General features: G+C 47.5%; 1 protein-coding gene across 3 annotated transcripts in view; it reads left to right on the top strand.

Moving 5' to 3' along the window:
- Positions 1-21947, top strand: part of TASOR2 (transcription activation suppressor family member 2) — a 33142-nt gene that overhangs the window by 8134 nt on the left and 3061 nt on the right. For 2 of the 3 annotated variants that reach the window (XM_019613851.3, XM_085210677.1), the window contains exons 3-19: positions 76-171; positions 1579-1651; positions 2414-2505; positions 3287-3424; positions 3521-3645; positions 3745-3764; positions 3865-3964; positions 4720-4820; positions 5826-5929; positions 8399-8471; positions 8584-8658; positions 12899-13675; positions 13840-14076; positions 15150-16050; positions 16496-17000; positions 17904-21263; positions 21685-21810. In XM_019613851.3, coding sequence (XP_019469396.2) covers positions 76-171; positions 1579-1651; positions 2414-2505; positions 3287-3424; positions 3521-3645; positions 3745-3764; positions 3865-3964; positions 4720-4820; positions 5826-5929; positions 8399-8471; positions 8584-8658; positions 12899-13675; positions 13840-14076; positions 15150-16050; positions 16496-17000; positions 17904-21263; positions 21685-21810 — 6903 coding nt within the window. The remainder of the gene's footprint in view (positions 1-75; positions 172-1578; positions 1652-2413; positions 2506-3286; positions 3425-3520; positions 3646-3744; positions 3765-3864; positions 3965-4719; positions 4821-5825; positions 5930-8398; positions 8472-8583; positions 8659-12898; positions 13676-13839; positions 14077-15149; positions 16051-16495; positions 17001-17903; positions 21264-21684; positions 21811-21947) is intronic. The other variant, XM_031552621.2, reaches the window with a different exon arrangement.

The following is a 21947-nucleotide window of genomic DNA, read 5'->3' as shown; positions in this document are numbered from 1 at the left end:
CATGTTTCCTATACTGCTCAGTTGTTGGTTCTGGTGCAAATGGACTAGAACAAAGTGTCCTTGTGTCTTCTGCAGCTCAAAGCTTTTGTCCAAGCAAAGGAAGCAGCTGGATACAGCCAAGAGGAGCTTGAGGAGACCTTTGCATTTCTCCTGTTTGACAACGAAGAAGAGGTAACCTCAAATGTTTATTCAGCTTAGGAGGTTGATGCCAAGTGCTGACACGTGTGCTTCTTCCCAGCAGAGCCCAGCAGCTCTGTTGACAGAAGGTCCTAGCTCTTTGTACCCCACTTATCAGTGCAGTCACTGCTGCATAAGTGGTCCAAAGCAGATTCTGAAAGTAGCTCTTGGGACGTTCTAGAGATGGATCCTAATTTGGGTCTCTCCAGTTGGCTACTGTCTGAGATCTCCTTTGCCCTCTGTAGAGAACTGTAAGGAATCTGCCTTTGTTCCAGTGGATTTACATTCAAGTACAGGCAAATAAAACCCTTCACATACAATTAGAAGAGACTGGAAGACTGAAGACAGGATTTACCAGGTGGTTTTGAGCAAATTCCCTTGGTTGTTTTGCTATCTGCGTAGAGAGAAAGCCTGACCATTTCTGGGAAATATTTTTCCTGCCTGTTTTTTCAAGAGGATGTGTTTGATTTTTGTGTGAAGAGTTTGCCTACACAAGGATGCTCAGGGAGTCCAGGGAGAATTTATTTGTAACATGCTTTAATGACACCATGGTAAATCCCTGTAGTGATAATTCTGTCAGAATGAGAGTAGCCTGAATGCAGTTTAGTTTGATTTGGATCAAACTGCATCAAAATAAACCACGTTCAGTCTAAGTTTGGGAGTGAGCATTGTCTCATAGAGAATCCTAGAATCATTAAGGTTGGGAAAGACCATTAAGATCATCTAGTCTAAGCATCACCACGTCACCAACCTGCCCTCTGAAGCATGTCCCCAAGTGCCATATACAAGTACAATTTAAGATTTGTTTAATTTCTCACCCATAAAGAGTTCAAATGCACTGTCACTCTTTGGTTGGTGTATGTTTGGTCTTCGCATGCTTTGATGAATCCACTTTGAAAATGAATGAAATCAGTACTGTTGAGACACTCCCAAGGAAGTAATTGTGCTCCAGCAGGTGTGAGCATGGAGTGAAAGGTGTTGTTTGCATTCATGCCAGCCCGTTGAAGTTATCTTTCAACAAATTTCCTGTGCAGATAAGGCTGGACTTTGAAATGCTTGCATTGGTTTCTGGAGGTGTTGAAATTCTTCCACGCTTTTTAAAGAATTTTCTCTGCCCTATAAATGTAGAAAATCCTTCTGTTTCCATGGAGCAGCAATCCTTGAGAAGTACAACTCATTGTTTAGCACCCAAAACAACACATTTTCTTCTTGTTGATTTCAGCTAGTTTAGTCATGCTCGTGCTGCAGGTGTTTTGGGTCTGCACTGATCTCTAATTGAAATTCAGCACATAAATGTTTGCCCACTGCAAGTATTCTGCTGGCTGTTGCACTACAGATTTGGTTGCTGTGTCCTTTACCTTTGAAAACAGACAGCAAAACAGGCTGTTTCTTCTTTTGAAGGCAAAAGAGGTGTGTCAGACTGGCCTCCGTGTGAACAGCAGTTCCATTTCTATGCTTGGTGACCCAGCAAAAGGTAAGATTTCCATTTAGCTCACTGCTCTGGGAGCACTGCCTCATTTAAAAGCACAAGCTCAGATAAACCCTTGGTGTTGCCTTTCTATTTACTCAGTGGAAACTGCTTGTTTCTTACCAGGTAAATTACACTTGTTTGGATCAAAGAAGCAGCAGGGTCTTCCTTTTACTCCTTCAACAAGATGAGGATGGGATATACCCCAGAAAATATATTATCTCTCCTCTGCAATTCAGACTTTTTCCCCTTTGCTAATAAACACTCATATCCACCAATGTGACTTTTTGGCAACCCTCCATCTGCTCTACAAAGTCCACTTGCTGAGCTTTTTGCCAACAGTTCTGTTAATAACTAGAGCAGGTTGTGTTGTGCCAAAGCCCTTTACAGCCTGTGCCTGTTCCTTGCCCAAAGGCTGAGGTCTCAAGGCACACAGTGCAGGAGACATTACTCAAAGAAATCCTTCTGCCAGGAGCAGAATGTCTCCCAGTGCTTGTCCTGGAAATCTTTGCAGGCCAAGGCACCTAATTTTGGAATTGTCCATAGCAGTAAGTGCCAAACCAAGCAAGACTGGAAGTGGTTATTTACCTGTGCATGTATCTTAGTCCTGATTGACTGAGATGAATATTACAGCATGTCTCTTTGTGGAGATCTTTGTCACACTCTCCTGGAAGAGACAAATCCTTGCTTAGTCCATTTTCATGCACTGTCGTGTGTTGAAGGAAAAACAGACCATTCTTGTAATCTTGCATTGCTTTGTCTTTGCAGGAGTTTATATTTCCAGGTATGCAGACTGCCTTCATCCGAGACCTTGGTATCATGGAAAATCAGGCTTTATTGTCATTTGTAAGCTAATTAAGGTAAAATGCACGTCTCCTTTGAAGTGGAATAGTTTTTGGAAATCACTGTACAATGCAGGCAGTTTTTAAGGATGCATTGATGCTTATAAGTGTGATGAGGCAGGGTGTAAAATCAGCTCTGTTTAGAGTTGTTGGAGATTTTTGACCATGGGATGTGTCAGATAAGAAAGCAAGGTATCAGACTGTTTTTGGCTAGTGGTTTGCAGGGATGCAGAGGACCTTCCAAATTCCCAATAGTGTTTTTTCACTTCTTTCCCTGGACTGCTATGTATTTTCGGGTTCAAGGCAGAAGCCTCAGAATCACAGAATCACAGAATGGCCAGGGTTGGAAGGGACCTCAAGGATCAGGAATCTCCAACCCCCCTGCCACAGGCAGGGCCACCAACCTCCCCATTTAATACTAGACCAGGCTGCCCAGGCCCCCGTCCAATCTGGCCTTGAACACCTCTTAGGGTGGTTCAGATCATAGCTCCTTTGTCTTCTTCCATGGGACTGGGGTACGGCCCCTCTCTCCTTTTCTCTTGAGCTCCTGCAATGACAACATGTTATTCCTGTTGTCTCTCCTTAGCACTTGTTCCTCTGCCATGACAAGCTCAGAGGAGTCCTCCTACTTGGGAAGATTCAAATGCTTTCAAACCCCTCACAGTAGGGAGCATCTGGCTGCCAGTAGCAGTTTTCTTTGTGGAAAAAAGGAGGATTTGGGGATCTTTTAAAACATATTTCTGCAAACACTTACACGGATTTTTATTTGTCAGTGGTTTGTTTACTTTTTTTCACACAGGGAAAGGTCAAGGTGGTATCTGAGAATTACACAACCAGCTACACCTGCCCATCTCCTGGCTATGATTGTCACGTTGCCATGAGCAGGAGCATCATGTCATCAAAGAGCAGCCCCTGCCAAGCCTTTGAGCAGAACCAGGTACGAGGTTTGAGGCAGCAGGGAAAAGCAGTGCTGGCTGAGGTGCCTTGCTCATTCCTTAACATTTATTTTCTTCTCTTTCCCTTCTCACCCCAGTACTATGTGTACGAAGTGTCCGATGGCAGCACTGCGGAGCGCCCCAGGCAGATCTGCCCATACATAGTCATTGCCTGCCAGTACAGGGAGCCAAAGGAAATGCCCATCTTGGCTAGAGAGAGCCTGTAAGCAGCTTGCTGTTATTCTGAAGTACTGCATTGTTTTTGTGGGCTGTTTTCCCATCCTTGTTGCTAACTACTCCTCTTTTTCTCCCTTTTCTCTAGACCTGAACCTAACCACAAAGGTAAGAGCATCTGATCATTGTTGTTTTATTTTAATGAATGAACCATTCTGTTTGCTCTCCTTTCTTCCTTTCCTTAAGACATTCTCCCTTCTGCCTTTAGGACTGTACTGCCCATGGAGGGGGCAGCTCTCCATCCAGGGCCAGCTTTTGTGCAACATTGCCCTAAGGACCCCGTACAGCTCCACGATTCCAGCACAGCTGTAAGTTGTCATTTCCTCTTCTTTCTGCAGAGTGTGCAGCATTGCAGCCACTTTTGCTGATGATTTTGGGATCACCTTTGGGTTCTTAGCAGAGAGGTTGACTTCCAGCATCCATGTGCCAGCAAAAGCCAATTTTGTGTCTCCTGCTCTATCCCTTTGTTGAGCAGCAGCTTCTTGCAGCCATACCCACCCACCATATATATAGAGGGAGTTCTCAGTGTCAGGAAGGGCTGTTGGGCAGCCAACTGTGTCACAGTAGCAGATGGAGGAGGACACAAGATCAGGCCCTGTACTACAGCTGGAAACAGTTATATTTTGTCAGTGTTTTGCTATGTAGACCGTTTTGAGATGTTTATTCTAAAAGAACAATTCCTGTGTGGGACTTTTTTGCCTTGTGAGAAATGGACTTTCTGACAGTGCAGATATAGTCAGCCACTTATGTTTACAGATTGGCAAATAAACCAAGTATTGAGGCAACTAACGTTCCAAAAAAATGAAATACTAAAAATCTTCAGTAGTCAGAGGTTAATCAGCAGTCAGCAACTCGAAACAGCCAGTGACAAAATCATCAGTGTTTGGAGGATTTTCAGGCAAGATCCTCCAACCAGGTAAATGCTAAGCGAGCTGCATCTCCAACTTCTCCAGAGCTGCTTCCTCTGGTTCTTAGTAATGGGGCAACCTGGGATTTTTGTTGTAACTAATCCTGAGAGCCTTTTATGTGTGTATTCTGACTCTCTGCTCCTTTCTCTCTGTAGTCCTCACAACCTGGACATTAACCATGTCATGGATTTGTCTGACTTGAAGAAAAAGCTTCCAGAAGCTGCATTTGGGAAAAGGAACTACGTTGAGAATGAAGGTGAGTGTAAAAACCTGCCAGTGTGGTGTCTGTAATCAAGCACTTTGCTCTGCTTGGCGGAGGGCACAAAAAAGAGGTTGCCTGTACCTGCATCTTTATGATTCATGTGCTGTTTGCTTTTTGGGCTGAAGTTTTGATGATCCTGGCAAATCTCAGCCCTGGGATTTTGAGCTCCTGATCGGCTGTGAGTGGCTGTGACTGCAGCAGACACACAGTTACTGACACAGATACTGCAGGTTGCACACTGAGAGCTCTGGATATGATTTGCAGAATATCCATGTGAATTTTCATGGAATCTTGCACCAAAATAAACGTAGGCTGCTGCAGTGCTTCCTCCAATGAGTGTATCACCTCTGTGAGCCTGATCATGAAACTGATGAGGCTCCTTTGAGGTCTAGCATTCAGCTTACAGTGCAGATCTAGACAGGGGGCAGTGCCAGGACATGGGAGGAAGCAGAAGGAGGGGAGGCCACAAGGAAGGGAGGCCACAGCAATGCTTGATTAAGGTGCTGTGGAGCTACATTCTTACAATTGGTTGATGAATTAGAGGAAACACCCATTTGAACTGAAGAATTTTGCTATGAGATTCATAGAGGAGTAGGGTGAGACTGAGAACTTGCTTTTGTTAAACTCCCCTTGGGATGAGAGTGCAGACAGAATAAGGATAAACTGCAGCAGCGCTTTAGAATGAGATCTTTACCTCCAAAAGGCTTCCTGTATATATTGAAGCACACAGCAGCATCAGTTAAACTGTTTTTGTTAGCTACACAGATAAGACAGGAAACATCTCCTCTGAAGCATGAGCAGAGGAGGAAACTCACTATAACATAACTGTATAGACCAGCTTAGGAAATCTTGATCACAGCATTTGAAGAAAAACAATCCCCTCAAACCAGTACTGCCATCGATTTCACATCCATCCTCCTGCTATGGGAGCACTGTTTTGTTTTGAGTTGATGCTGCAGTAATGCCTCTTGTATCAAGTTCTCTCTCTTTTATCTGCAGTTTGCTTTCAGGGCGTTTACTTCAGTCTGTATGAAGTGGAAATATCCAATAAGGATCAACATAAAATGGATCAGCTGTTAGAAAATCTAAAGAAAAAGGACTTGGTAAGTATTGTAAAACGTTTGGGGAGGGAAGCTTATATATATCAGCTGACCCCTTCTTTGGCTGTGTTTGTGTCAGATGAGATTATTTTATTGAGTTGTCTGTGCATTGCAAGTACCATACTGCAAGGGAATCTTACTGGAAAGCAGAAGCTCAGTCCCACACTGCTAGAATGATAATCACAGAACAAAAGACACAAGCTGTTACATGCCTGCCTTTATCCCCCATGGCAGAAAAAACAATCCCTGTTCAACTTCAGTACAGGTACACTGCTGAAACTTCATGGGCTTCTGAAGATACTGAGATTCATCTTTGCTTTAACAGATATTTCCCCTCCATCATTGCTAAGTTAGGTGTTATCTGATAAGAATTTTCCAGCACACTGAGGTCTTTCTGTTCCCAGTGTGATCTTCACATCTCCTTTTTGACTTCAAGAGTCAAAACCCTGAGGTGCACAGCAGTTACATCTGCTGGGCTGTGGGGTTGGGTTGGCTTTGCTGCTTCTGGTTGCTTTGTCACATCTGACACCTCCTGTAGATTCAGGGTTGTAAATTCACAGCTACAAACACACAGCTGGCTGTGCTCCCATTGGTATAAGTGCTCAAACTCCATAAAATACTGGTAAGAGGCAAATTGTGCCTCTTATTGGTGGCAACATGAGAAGAAAAAAGAGAGGATGGAATAGACAATGTTAACGTCCCTTCACGTGCTGGAAGCCCTGAACTGTGCAATATCTATGATTCCTTTATGATCTGATTTTTGGTTGACCCCAGTTGGATCCTGTGATCCTTGTGGGTCCCTCCAACTTATCATATTCTGTGATTCTATCAGGAGAACTTCTAGTTGTGGCACAGACCCGTTTGCACTGAAGTTTATTTGCTGTTTGTCTATGCTGTTCCTGTTTTCTTCTCGTATTCTCGCCAATGAGAGAGATTTTAATCTGCACGGAGACCAAAGTGCCTTTCTTACTGAGTTCTCTAATGACCATTTGCTCTGATTCATTATATCTGCAATCACTTAAGGTTAAAGAGTGCATCCTGCCAAACCTCACAAAGCTGAGCTTTAAAGGAGTCAGGGGAGATGAGAGATGGTTCAGTTGTGGCCATAAGGACTTTGGCATTGAAAGCCAACAGGAACATTTCCCTAAAGCTTCCCCACCTTCACATCCCTGTCAAACTGGATTAAACCACCTCCCATATTTCAGTGAGGAAACATTCACAACCTACTCTTGTCTGCTTCTTCCTCCCCAACATACTGTTGAAGGCCATGGGTGAATCTACTTTGACAGCAGCTCCTGGAAGCCCAGATGAAAAAAATGCCCCCTGTTTCTTTTCCCTTTCCATGGTCGTGATACCTGGCTTGCAAGTGAAAATGAAAGAGTAGCTGGGAAGAAGTGGGGTTGCCTGAGGACAACCCTACCCCTGTAGGTGCAGAGTGACCTCCCAGCTTCGTGTCAGGTGGCAGATGACGTGCAAATCACCCCATTGGTGAGAAACAACAGCTGTTTCACTGAACCAGCCGACATCTTGGCTTTTTTATCTGTTCTGCTCTGCTGGCTGGAGACAATGGAAGCAAGGAGCTACTGTTCTGAATAGTGAATAATACACTGAAATTGTTCAGCATTTCCAAAGTTGCTCGGTTGTTATGGGGAAGAGTGAGGGCTGGGCATCGTTCCAATCCTCTGTTATGTCTGAATGCACTGAATGGGATCGGTGAGGTTTCGCAGAGCGTTAGAAACCGTAGAGTTACTCATTTCCTGTAAGTTCCCTTAAAAGATGTGTCTGCACAGAAAAAAGAGATCCAAACGGGTGTCCCTGTGGAAGAAAGGGCGGCCCAAACCAAGCTCTGCAGTGAGGCATGAGGCAACACCCAGCTACGAGGAAAGCCTTCATAAGCACATGTGTATTTTTCAGACATACAATCATCCACTTCTGAGACAGTCACAGCAGTCTCCTAGGCAGATTAATTTTGTTTCTTTTCTTTCTTTTTGTTTCTTTGCTTTTTTTTTTTTTTTTTTCCATACTGATGCTGCTAACAAGCAAGCTGCTTGGACAGAGCTATAGCTTTTAACTGGAACTGTGGGTTGTGCTGTCTGATGCTCATGTCCAACTTTGCTTTCTCTTCTGGGAAAACCCTCCCCTTGTGCTGTTCAGACGCCCAGAAACTTCTGAAGTGAAGGGACTAAAACCATTGACCTTGTTTATTAATTGCAATCAGCTTGGCTAAGCGTATTTCTCATTTTAAGTAACAGATGGAAGGACTTTGAGAAGAATAACAACCTTAAATGGAAGACTTTGGGTTCCAGATCCCTGTGACTCAAGTGGCATGGCAGTGTTCTCAGCAGGGAATGAGCTGGTGGTGTTGGCACATGTTCACCAGCAGTCAGGGCTTGCTGACAGTCATGTTGTGAGTTAAAGTACGCATGGAGGGAAAAGGAGAGGTTGTTCTAACTCTGTATTTGTCTGTTACAGGCAATCATCAAATATTTACAAGATCATGGAATTCTAATCCTCCTGACGTCCTCTGCATTGGCACAAGATGATGGTAATGCATGGAGACAAAGAAACCAATGCTTGGGCTTGAATGACCTGCCCTGGTTTGGAGACAGAGAATGGACGCCCTCAGTCTAACCAAAACCTGTCACTTCATTTCACAGGATTCGACCCCAAGGAACCTGTCAGCCTCCTGGCCCTGTTTCTGTTCTCCTCATCCAGATCAATGTGTCTGAGAGGTAGGAGTTCCCATTGCTGGTTTCAGATGCTACATTTTGAGTGCAGGATCCTCACCAGAGGGTCCTCACAGACACATTCCTCTTGAAGAGCTGATTTCTCTGCTCAGCAGCACCTACAGCTTTAGTGCAAAGGGTGTTAAAAGAGGAGAGCTGAATCCCATCTGCTTAGCTACGCTGCTATCTAAACCAGGTCCTCATGTTTCAATCCTTCACCACACATCCTTGTCCCATTACAGCAAGTTGATGTGTGTGAAAAATAATTGCTTTTCTTCCTCTCAGTCAGTTTTCAGCAGCATCTGCTCTCTGCACTGACTTATGTGGTGCATGGGAGTCTGACTTACATCCATAAAGGTGCTCTGGTGCTCTGCTCAGGGAGTAAAACAACATATGGCACTTGCCGGGCCCTGCAAAAAACTAATGTGATTTGATAAGCAGCAGGAAGAAAGCCTGCCTTAAAAAATAAGTGTATCATTTTCTGATGATATATCAAGTGAAATGGGTTCTGCTGGCAGGGGCAATCTCAAGTTCTCTCAGTATTTACTGGCTTTATAATGCACTACGTGGAAATGCAGATCCCCAAGCAGGATATTAACAGGGGCCTTTCACTCTGCATAAATCCTGGCTTGCTTTTTGTTCAGTCACCCTAGGGATGAGCCAAGAGACCTTTCATGCCAGCACACACTGCTATTGTAGTTTATGCATGTGTGTGACAACTGGCATTGCCAGGTCATTGCTATCACCTCTGAAGATGAAATCAGCAGAAAAATCAACAGGACCTTCCTGCCCATTTGAGCATGGGCACCTGAAAGTTGTCTAACCTCCAACTATAAACTTTTAAGATCTGCATATGAAACGGGCTTGCAAGTCTGATGAAGACATGATGGTAACTTGGCAATGAGGAGTGCTGATTTTAAGCAGGTGTAGCTGGTGATTGTGTTAGTGTGGCAACTTTTCTGGCTGTAAGAGAGAGATGCACACATCCAGAGATGGTAGTTTGGATTTTCAACCAGGACAGCAGTAGGGTCAGGAGGTTTTTGCTACAAAACTTGAAGCTGGGTGAGGTGATGGGGGGAAAATGTGGAGATCAGGCTGGAGGAGAGAACTGACCACTCAGATATTGAACTCCATAACAGGGAGAAAATACTCTCTGGAGCAAAGAGGTTTCATTTTTGGCAAGAACTTAATGCTGAGAGAAGGAAGAATGAGGCCTGGAGATGTTTGTCTTGAAGAGGGTTCTTGTGGAAGGAGGTGGGACTGGACCAGACATACGAAGCATCTTGAAGCAGAGATGGCACAGAATGTTGGTAGGAGGGTTGCAGCAGACGTTTAGGACTGATGATGGAAGCATGGGCAGCCAGAAAACAGTGAAGTGAAAAGGCAGGAGGAGGGAATAATGTTGAGCAAATGCTCCATGTTGTTATGTGACACGGTCTGAACGCTGATGGCTTCCAGATGTTTTCCCTCTGGTGCCAGTAAGGCTCCTGCACGTGCTGTCCCATTTCTCCCTATGAACTGCATAACTCCAGCCAGCTGTGCCTGTCCTCTGGGACTGAGATTTTACTTTATGGCTTCTCCTCTCTGTGATGATAAGTTACAAGAAGGTTTGGGAGACAGAAAATAATGGCAGCTGAAGGTGACAGGGACAAAGAGAAAAGGGAGTGAAGCACATGCACACGTTTAAAATCGCTCAGCTCTAACTTGAAGCATGAATAATGTTTTCCATTTCAAAACCAGCAGCCTCTGAAGCTGTGTTCTTCCTGTCCAGACAGCCGACAGGAGGAATGTAGGGCAGCATAACACTCACTGTGCAGACGTGCTGCTGTGTTCCCCAGCCAGGCTCATAGGGATGCCTGGGCTTGCTGATAACAAGGAGCAGCATTGCCAGTGCAAGGCAGCACAAGGCCAATAGGTGAAGAAAACCATGCATCTCAGAGAGTGAGAGAAGTTCCTGCCTTCCCCAGGCGTGCCTGGATTTAGTCTTGCTGCGAGGGGAAATGATGGGGAAGGATGCTGGGGCTGTCAGCTTGGCCCTGCAGCCAAAAGAAACATGAGTTGGATTTTAATATGCAGATGGACCAAGCCTGCAAAGTATCAGACTGGCTGCAGTCTTGCAGTGGATGAATCATAGAATCCTTAGAGTTGGAAGGGATCTCTGAAGGCCATGTAGTCCAACTCCCTGCAGTGCACAGGGACACCACAGCTAGGTCAGATTGCCCAGGGCCTGATCCAGCCTGGCCTTGGAAGTCTTCAGGGATGGGGCATCCACTACATCTCTGAACAAGCTATGCCAGTGCCTCACCACCCTCACTGTAAACAATTTTTTCCTTGTATCTAACCCAAATCTACTCTTTTTGAGCTTGAAACCATTTCCCCTTGTTCTGTCACCGCAGAACCTTCCTAAAGAGTCTGTCCCTGCTTTCCATGTACCTTAACATAGTTTCCAGGAGGATCTGCTCCATAATATTCCCCAGCACAGAGGTGAGGCTGACAGGTTGGTAGCTCCCAGGGTCATCCTTTTTACCTTTTTTAAAAATGGGTGTGATGTTGCCTTTTTCCCAGTCACCAGGGACTTCTTCACCTGCTTACCACAACTTTCCAAATATCATAGAGAGTGACTTGATGACCACATCAGCCAATTCCCTCAGGACTCTGGGATGCATCTCATCAGGACCCATAGACTTGTGGATGTTCCTCAGGTGGTCACAAACCTGAGCTTCGCTCACAGTGAGAGGGACATTGCTTCCCTAATCCCTTCCTACCAAACCAAATGTTTGAGGGCTGTGTGGAGAGCAGCTATCAGAGAAGACCAAGGCAAAAAAGTTGTTGAGTTCCTCAGCCTTCTTGTCTGTTGTTACCAATCTGCCTGTATCCCTCAGTGGGGGGGTACACCCTCCTGGACTTTCCTTTTCTGCTTGAGGTACCTGTGGAAGCCTTTCTTGTTCTTGGCATCCCTTGCCAAGTTCAGTTCAAGCTGGGCCTTGGCTTTCCTGTCCCCATCCCTACACAGCCTACCAGCTTCCTTACAGTATTCCCACAGTACCTGTCCCTGTTCCCACTGCCTGTGCATTTTCTTCTTGCTCTTCAGTTTGACCAGCAGGTACCAGTTCAGCCACGCTGGTCTCTTGCCTTCCTTTCCTGACTTGCTACACTTGGAGATGGAAAGCCTCCTTAAAGATGTGCCAGCTCTGCTCCTCATCCTTGCCCATGAGGACTGGGGAAACACCTTACCATGGGAAGGCTCTCTATTCTCCCAGTCTCCCTTCAAACCAAGTTTAAAGCCCTCCCGATGAGCCCCATCAGCTTTTCCCCAAGGACCCTTCTCCCCCTTTGAGAAGGACAAACCCCATCTGATGCCCACAAACCCAGTACCACATAGGCTAATTGATTGTCAAAAAATCCAAAATTCTGGCAACAGCTGCAGTCACAAAACCAATTACTTAAAGCTAAGATCCTTTGGTTTGTTTCTGTGTCCCTCCCCACTACAGGAGGCAGAGAAGAATAGATGATCTGTGCATTCGATTCCTTTAGCCATCATCCTGAGGCCTTGAAGCTCCTTTTGATGGCCCTTGACCCACATTTAGGTGCTTCATCTCTCCCTATGTGGAAAAGCAGTAAGGAATTGTGGTCTGACAGCTGCTCCAGCCTGGGTAGTTTCCTAGTAACATCCCTCACCCGAGCCCCATGCAGACAGCAGACTTCTCTGTGAAGAGAGTTCAGTTCTCTGTAGGGAGGAATCATCTACAACCAAATACTCATCTCATTCAACGAAGTAGTCTTGGTGTTGGAGGAAGGCTTTTCCTGGTTTGGTTTTGTTAGCATGTCTAGATTGAGTAGCCTGTTATCACCCACATCCAAGACCTTATACAGAGGCACCTGGGGGGGGGGGGGCAAGGAGAGTTTTCATTATTTTCAGAGGTCTGAGTGTCCTAAATGTTAAGACTTCCCAAAAATTGCTGGAGCAAGGGGACAAGATTGCTGTGTGTGACCCTGCAGAAGGGAGCTCGTGGATACACCAGGGGTCTTTCATCCTTGGTTTATCCACTTTTGATTTCCTATATGCCATTATTTTGTACCTTGCAAAGCACCCACTGAAACAGGACATTGCTCCCTGGCATGCTTTTTGTGGTTTGGCTTTGGGGACTTGCTCATGCCTTTCATGTTCTCTTATCATGTAATAGTAAAATGATTTGGGGAACGTAATCCTTTATTAACATAAGTAAAATTCTTTTTTTTTTTTCAGTTGAAGGACATAATCCAAAATGTGAAAGGAAAGCTAGTGACATCTCTTTGAAAATAGCCTCTGTTTTGCCTGGACTTCGCTATGCCTTGCAGAAAGCCACTAATTCTTCGTGGGGGGATGCACCTGGTACCAATGTGTGCATCAAACAGCACTTCCAGGAATATGCAAAGCTTGAAGAAAATACACAGCAAGCCTCCAGCCAAAACACTGAAGCTCCCTGTTCTTCTTGCCTGTCACCAGCCAAGGATGAAGGTATTAAATCCTGCAGAGGACATTCCAAGCAGTCTTTCTCCCAGCTGCAGCATTACTTCTCCAATCCCAGCAGCTACACTCTGGAAATGTCAGCTGCCTTAGGATGCTTGGCTGGTGCTGCTCAGTCTCTTTGCAGCAACTCAGAGACTGCTCATAAAGTGGACTTCTCTTTAGCTGTACCACCAGACCCTACCCCTCCTGATGTAAAAGGTGGAAACCCAAAGGCTGCTCTGGGGCTGGACCAGAGCAAAGGGCCCACAAAAGATGTGAGTGCATCTAGCAAGCTGTGGGAGAAGCAGAACAAGAGGAAATCCAGCGGAACTGCTGTGACAAGCTCCAGGAAGAAATGGTCACCCCTCAAGATGCAAATACATCCTGTGGGGGATAGCAGTAGGAAAAGGAAAGCGACCAAGAAGAAAGTCAACATCACGTTCTCTTTTCCTAAAAAAACAGGGCTTACAGCCAACTCCAATGAGCCCATGCTTAAATTAGCCCATTTACAGTTTCCTCAAAGAAGGAAAAGAGGTAAGTGCTAAATAATTGGGGCTGACTTCCTTCTGCTTCTCCGGGGTATCCAGCTTGGATAGATGGCTTTATTAGGAGCCATGTCTCCTCGTGTTCCTCCCGGGTGTTCAGAGCTGATGGATCTGGAATAAGTCCTTGCATGCCCTCCCTTTTCCTTGTCCCAGGTGCAGAGGTGCTGTCTGCAGAATTTGTGCACAAAACACAGTCTGAACCTATCCAGAAGAGAACCTCAGCTCCCAGCAGTTCTGGCTCAGAAACAAAGAGGCCAAAGATGCTGAAGAATTCAGATGTGAAAAAGGCTCCTGTTACTGAAAGCACTGCGAAGCCAGTGAAGAGTCAGGTGACAAAAAGCGTGGCTAGCAGGCCATCAAAACCTCACACCAAAAAGCCAGCAGAAAGCGGTAAGAATGCTGCTCCTAATGGAAATATTTACCTTAAAAACAGAGCCATCCAACATCACTGTCAGGTCACGACCAAGTAGTGGTAACAGCACATTCAGCAGCTGCCAAAAGGCCTTTTGATGCTTAAGGTCTGGATTGGAGTCAGGTCTGTTACACTGCAAAACCAGAGTGGGGCTGTTAAACCCTGTGCAGACAGACTGCAGTAGATTTAGGAGGCAGCTTGGATAGTCCCAGAGTGCAACGTCTGCAGGTGCTGGCTGGGAGTCTGCTTTTAAACTGAGAACCAATATTGGGCTGCCAAAATAAATGATGGAACAGGAGAGACACTTTCTGCTAATTTCTCATGTTTTCTCACACTCACACTTTGATGTCTTTTCAGATTTGTCTCTGGTCTTTATTTTCCCTCTTCGTGGAGGCTTTCAAGACTGGTTTTACCACTTTGGCTCAGTTTATCCAATTTTCTCAGTCTGTTATTGCCACATGCTGTCAGACTTCCTGATACGTGGCAGTTTTCATTAGTTCTGCTGTCACGTGGAGGTTCCTGGAGCAGTTCTAGCCAGTTCTCTGGCGTGGGCAGTGTGTAGGCTGGGTCCTGCTGTTGAGTTTGGTTCATTCAGAGGAGTCTACCCACATCACTGTATGTAACTCATAAAAGCTGAACACCAGAATCTGCCAAAAATGCAAAATAAGAGTGTTTAGCAGTGGAAAACACTCAATTGATGTGTCCCACTGTGCATTTCCCAAGGGTATGAAACATAACTCATAAAACTCTAGCACAATTCTTATCTCTGCATCCCATGCCATTGATTTCTGAGAATCACCCACTTCCTGAAGTCAGGATCCAAACTCTGGATCCTTCTGCAGCACCCATCGCCTTCATACCACGGAGGTTTTGGGGTTTTTATGAACGTGCAAAGCTCGTGTTGGAGAAGCATCCTTTTCCTGACAAACAGGTCCTTAATGCGGAGATACTGGAGAGGTGCTGGATGCCACAGCATCTGTCTAAATGCTATTCATTTTGAACCCCCTCTCTGTGACCTCCACTTACTCTCTTTATTTTTCTTTTAATGCAGAGTGGAAGGATCCATTCTCCATCCTCCCAAGCGAAGTTTCTTCCCAAAGCCACGCAGCAGACAGCCAGATGGGTGAGATTTATCCCAGCAGCATCTCTGGCCACGCTTTCGATATGAAGGGCAGTGACTACGAGTCCCATGCCTTGAACTTGCTGGCAGACCTGGCTCTGGGTTCCTGTATTCCTCCCTTTAACTCCATGGACAGCAGGATGATCTCTTTGTCCTGCAGCTCATCCACTGACTCTGCCAAGGAGCAGCAGAGTCATCGTAAGCCCAAGTCCTCACGCAGTGCTTCCGACCACGAATACCACAGGGTAGACAAGCTTGCAAAGGCAGCTGTCTCGTCTAGTAAAGCATCTCCAAACCAGAAGCTTCCCCCTGTTGGAAAAACAGAATTAAAAGACTCAACCCCTATTCCTGGAGAGAAAAGCCTTGGGCTTAACAGCAAGAACAGTCAACAAACATGTCTGCTGCCTCCAAGGGAGACAACACAGGAGGCCACCGAGGTGAACAAACACTCCTTCATCTCCTCCGAGCACTCCTATGCCTCGCTGATGCCTGAGCACTCAAAGAAACACAGAGGTGTCCCCTACCCTGGGTCAGTGCCCTCCAGAAATGGGACCAGGAGCTCCCGAGCAGCACCTCTGGTTGGGAAAGTCCTGCCCTTCCGTCACCAAAACAGCACCTGCCCACAGATCCCCTTTGAGGCCACGATGGCAAGGCGCAGGAGCAGCCTGCAGCCTCCAAGGCTAAAAGAGGACTTTGCCAAATCCCACACGGTCAACCACTGTGGCGAGTCCATGAAGGTGACGTGCCAATGGGAGGAGGAGTATCTCTTCCATTTGGACAGCAGGTACACCAATGATGCCCTGGAGAAAACAGTCATCCGTGCCTTGCATGGGTAAGTCAAGCCTGGAAGGCCATCTGCAGGGGACATCTCCTGCTAGAGCATTTTCTAGGGTTTTCTATGCTTTTCTTTTTTGCTTTAATTTGTATGATGATTGCCCTTTTCACCATGCTGAGATGCCCCATTTTGTTGTGTCAAAGCTCTGTGCCTCTGGAGATAGAATGGGTACCTGGAGCTGTGCACAGAAGTGCCCGTTTGCAGCTGTGAGTTTCTCTTATTTTCAAGTTGGAAACCACATCAAGTAATGCAGCTGAGCACTTACAGCCCCCCTGCACTGAGGTTTAGCACTGGAGATGAGTTACCTTTGTCAAGCAGAGGGAAGAGGAGGGCGTATAGATGTCTGTGCTCATTGCAAGGGAGTTGGACTAGATGACATGTAAGGATCCCTTCCAACTCAAATGGTTCCATGACTTCAGGCTGTGTTTGCTTTCTCTTCCAGGCCTTGGGACTCTGATCTACCCGATGACGTGGAAGAGATGAAGCTGATACTTCACATGTGGGTAGCTCTGTTCTACAGCAAGCCCAGCAAACTCCTGAGCAGCACGAGGAAGGTGGTGGAGCACAGCAACCCCAAGAAATACGTCTCACTAAACAGCACCGGAGACTTTTTTGAGCTGAGTGAAGACAGTGATGATTGCTTTGAGTTGGAGACGTGCCCTGCAGATTCACGATCAGACCCTGACCAGACTCCTAGCAGCTCTCTGGATCCCAGCACTCTCTGCCAGGGCAATTTCCACCCAGAGGAGAGCCCTGCAGACTCTCAAACTGATGCTGATGGGAATCCTGGTGTTGTTGATAGTACGGTATCATCCTTTTCAGGGGAGGAGGAGCCTTCCTCCACGAGCTCAGAGAGCCCTTCCCTCACTGAACACACAGATCAGAACAACCTGGCTGGAAAGTACAGAACTGAGGAGTGTGTACGTGACGTCTCAACTGTCACTGCAGTAAGAGCTTGGGGTGTGGGTGCTGTGAGCCTGCAGGGCACACGATGCATTTTGTGCAAGTAGTTTCTTGTGGGAGGAATGGAGCAGGTGTGCCTATGAGCTCTCTTGGAGCAAGGTAGTTCAGTACCCTGAAGCATGATACATGAAAGTCACTCAACAGTTTGCCCTATGCACTCATGCTCAGAGTTCTCAAAAAAAAAAAAAAAAAACACAAAACTTTCAGGCCTCAATTCCAGTTGACAGACTGAGCTGTATCCCTGGGCTCTGAGAGAAGCTGTATCCAACACTGACACAGAGCAGGAACACAGTGTGCAGGAATCCCAAGGAATTGGAGCAAGTAAATATGAGTTTTCTCAATGCCACATAAACACAAGCATCTTCTCTCCAGGGTGTGAGCAAACCCGTGATCACTGGACTTCTCCAGACCCTGGAGAGAAAACTATTGAGCAACAAACCAAAAAACATCCAGCATGGCTCAGTTTTTGTTTTTTTTTTTTATCAGTCTAAAGGTCTTTACTAGAAATCTGCACTTAAATGAGAGAGAAGGAAAACCACAACTATCCCAAGATGGGGTTTCAAAAGCCTACCTGTCTCTGGGCATTTTCCAGCTTGTGATTGATCCTTATTGGGATCTCAATACAGTTTGGTCTGTTTTTAAGCCTCCTCACTGTATAAAGAAGATAAAAAGCTTCAAATCCTTTCCCTGGCTATCTGTAGGCATGGCAGTGACTCCTGTGGGGTAAAGGTTCAAACTGGACTTATTTGGGAGGCAAACTTATCTCCACAGATGCCATTGGGGTGGTTGTACTGACAAAATCTGAGTTTTTAAAATGTCTGTGTCTTCATGCATGGGATTTCTCAGTTCCTGTCTTGAAGGTTAACCTCTGGGTTATGTTGTTTCAGGTTGAGCCACTCAAGGAGGAGCTGATGGATGCTGGGATGATCCCCAGCCCTTCCAATGAGCTCGGTGATGCTGGTGAGCCCCAAGTTGTGCTGGGCAGGGAAAACCCACATGGCCAAACTCTGAATTTCAGCCCAGCTCCCCAGAGTGATGCCCTGTGTGCTCAGCAAGAAGGTGGAGAGCAGCCAGAGAACAGATGGGCAGTGTGCTCTGGCGGTGGCCCCAGTCCTCCTGAAGAAAGGGGGAGCATGGAAGATGCTGGACATAGTTTGGACAGCACCTGGGACATCAGCGATGGACCACAACGTTGCTGTGATTCGATGCCCTCAGAAGCAAGTCTCAAAACTCACTCAAACCCCATTGGATTTGGTGAAGAAGAGAGGGAATCACAAGACCCCATAGGACAGATGGAAAAAGAGGAGGAAAAGGTGGAGGAGGGAAAAAGAGAGAAAGAAGACTTGGAAAATGAAAGCACGTTCGCAAGACCTGTTGATTTAGCGTTTTCAGAAAGAGGTGACGTAGAGCTGGTGAATTCAGCACCTCCAAAGGACTTTGGCATTCCTGGAGATGGCCCTATGTCCATCCCCACTGCTTCTGTGTTACCCTGTGAGAATGGATCAGTGCCAGTGCCATCAGGTGGGACTGGGGCCGGACCTCAAGGACTTTCTAGTGATGCAGCCCTCAGCCTGGGTGCACTGCAAGAGCCTTGGGGGACTGTGGTCACCCCAAGTGCAGAGACAAATGGTGTTGGTTTGGCACATGCAGACGGCCCCGTGTCAGTGCTGCCATTGTCCCCCATTCTGAGCCTTGTCCGTGGGGTTACCATTATGAGCAGCTGCCAGTCTGCCAGCGAGATGCTCAGGGATGGATTGGAACAGAAAGATGAGGATCGTGCGCCCTCTGCAGAAACATGGGTGCTTGCTGGGAGCAAAGTTGCCTGCACAGCTGGCCCTGAGTCACCACGAGGCCAGGAACCCTTCCTAACCCTGTCCCCTGATGCCAGTTCTGTCTGCTTTGATGGAGCAACTGATGTGGGGGCTGCTCCAGAGGACCAAGTGGCCACAGCTCTCCTCCAGGCACTCTTCCAGACTCCATCAAGGAGTGGCCCAGGAGGGAGCCTTTCTCAAAGGTGTGCAGGTGATGTTAGCACTGAGCTCACATTGCTGAACGCTGGTGAGTCGCACCCAGACCAGAACGAGGTTTTGGATCAAGGACAGCATGGCAGTCCTTCTGCCAACCACACAGATGTGCTGGATGAGCCCTTGGGAGCATGTGATGGCTTTGCCTTCAGCTGTGCAGCCTGGGCAGGTGGTTCTGACACTGAGGCAAGCACTGATGTGTGCCTCTGTGCAGAGAAGCCCCCTAGGAGCAATGAAACAAGCGCAGCTGGTGCACCACAGGAGCTGAAGACCTCTCTTTGTGACCTGTTAGAATCAGATTGTTCCTCCTCAATGAGAGAGCCTGTTGGTGATATATCACCTCTCACTGTGGCCCAGCACCAGCAGAGCTCTCCAAACAGCCCATCCCTGTCTTCCCCCCATCAGGACCCTTCTCCTCACAGTACTGCTGCAGACCCCCATTGCTGCTTATTAGAGCAAAGTGAGCAGGAATCAGATCTGTGCCCACATGGAAAGCCCTGCAAGACAGTGGCTGCTGTAGAGCAGTGTGTGGCTGCTGAGAACCCAGCACTGGATGACTCCTTGAAGCCTGAGTGTGCAGGAGGAGTGAAGAAGGACTTGGGGCTGTGCCATGCAGAGCCTGCAGAGAGCTCTCCTCTGGATATGCTCACACCTGGAGAGCCAAGATTGAGGCCTTGTTCTCCTCTGCATGGCCACAAGACTGAACCAGACCCAGTCTTGGGCATGGACCCCAAAATGAGTCCAACTCGTGCTCAAGATACTGTCCCAAGCTCCAGCTGCATGGGACAGCTACCATCAGATGCTGACAGCAGGTGTGCCTGCCCCGGGAGCCCTGAGGAGTGCGAGGGAGGAAGCAGCATCCCCCCTGCCGCCCCTGCATCATTTAGACCAGGGGAGTTCATGCCCATGGAAGAGCCTGGGTCTTTGTGCAGCCAGGGTGACTCTGCTGTGTTGGCTGATCCAAACTGTGCTGATGAAGAGTTGGAAGAGGGAGAAATCCCTGTTCTGTCAGTGCCAACATCGCTGCTATGTGCAAACTCTGGAGAGAGCTTAGAGGTTAGTGACACTGGGGACATTTTGGATGCTCTCCTGAAGGCAAAACGCTTCCCCAGCACAGAGAAATGTGTGGGTTTGAGCTGGGAAGATCCATCTTACAGGTCCTCCTCCAGTGACTCAGACTGGGAGAAGCACTTGGGACGCGCTGCTCACCCCCTTCTTACACCCAGGGGTTGTCACTGCTTAAAGTCCATGGTTGCCACAAGGACTGACTGCAATTCCTCATCCTCCATGAGCTCAAGGTGCTCAGAGGGATGCAGTGAGGAGTGGGGATCGCTGAGCACTGAGGAGGGCTGCTGGTGGCCCACCAGCAAATGGAATACCAGCAGCAGGCACATGCCACCCTATGTCAATATCACGGACAGCTGGGGGATCTCCAGGGATTACCTAAACTTCACGGTCACCACAAAATGCCCGGGCAGGATGGGAAGCTCACAGGGGCAGGCTCATTTGCTGGAGTCACTGATGGGGACGTGGAGGGGTTTTGAAGAAATCACCCAGCACACTTTGGACATGGAGCACCTCCGTTTCCATTATAAGCTAAAACAGACCCTAAGGAGTGGGACACCACCCCTTTCTACCTCCATTTTTCCTAGAGACTGCTCTCCCCAGCCATCGTCTGTGCGAGGAGCTCCTGCCTCTCACTCCCTGCGAAGCAGGAGCCCTTTGCAAGTGACAATCCTGCCCTCGGACACATGGCCACGTGGCCTCAGATCCCACCAGCAATGCAGCCACCACAGGGACCCCTCCCATTGCACTCCATCGTGGGACACCTGCTGGTGGCAGAGGAGTAGAGCCAGCTCCTCAAACCAGGGCTGTGCAGCCCCTTTCCATCTCAGCAAGCTGAAATATGAGAATAAACTGAAGGACTCCCGTGGGGACATCTCAGTTATCCTCGATGAGTACGCAGAGTTCAATAGGGTGATGCTGAATAGGGTTGACACAGAGGGTGAGAGCAGAGGGAAGGGTTTGGCACACGGGGAGACCATCAGCACTCGGCGCTGCACGTCCCACCCCAGGAGGACTGCTGCCTTTGAGGATGTGATCACAGACCTGTGCAGCACGCTGCAGTTCCGCCTGCGCAGCGTGGCCGAGGAGGCGTGCAGGCAGCCTGGGATGTTCTACCTGGTGGAGACAGGAGAGGAACCCTTCTTTGCAAGGGTGAAGGTAATGGTTGGATGGGGATGGGAGGCTTTCGGGTCAAAGCCAAGGGCAGAAGGAGAATTACTGAGGTTGGATCAAGTCCAACATCAGCCCGTCATCACCGTGCCCACTAAAACATGTCCCTAAAGAGAATCATAGAATCGTTAAGGTTGGAAAAGACCTCTAAGATCACCAAGTCCAACCCCAACCCCACCGTGCCCACCGACCATGTCCCCAAGTGCCACATCTCCACATTCCTTTGGCACTTTCAGAGACAGTGATTCCTCCCTGAGCAGCCTGTTCCTGTGCCTCACCACTCTAAGAATTTTTCCCTAATATTCAGCCTGAGAAGCTCTCATGCTCTACAATCAGGAACCATCACAGCTGGCTCTTGCACAATTGTGAAGATGTTTCTTCTACAAACACGTAACAATTTCTCTTTCAGATGTTGCTGAAGAAAGATGGCCACGTGGAGATTGAACCTCTGAGCTTCTGCAAAACGAAACACCGGGACACCAACTGGCTGCTCGTCATCATTAGGAACGAGGACATCTCCTCACACATCCACAAGGTGAGGGCTGAGGCTGAGGCCTGGAACTGCCCAGCATAAATGACCCAAAATGGATTTATGTATGGGAACAGAGCCCTTCAGATGGGCGTTGGCTCATGGGCTGCAGGGAATGCGCAGCAGATTGATCTGCCTGTAGC

Source organism: Meleagris gallopavo, chromosome 1 (assembly GCF_905368555.1).
Source record: "Meleagris gallopavo chromosome 1, MGAL_WU_HG_1.1, whole genome shotgun sequence".
Lineage (NCBI taxonomy): Eukaryota > Metazoa > Chordata > Aves > Galliformes > Phasianidae > Meleagris > Meleagris gallopavo.
Note: the sequence above shows the minus strand (reverse complement) of the source record. Positions and strands in the feature narration are given on the sequence as shown.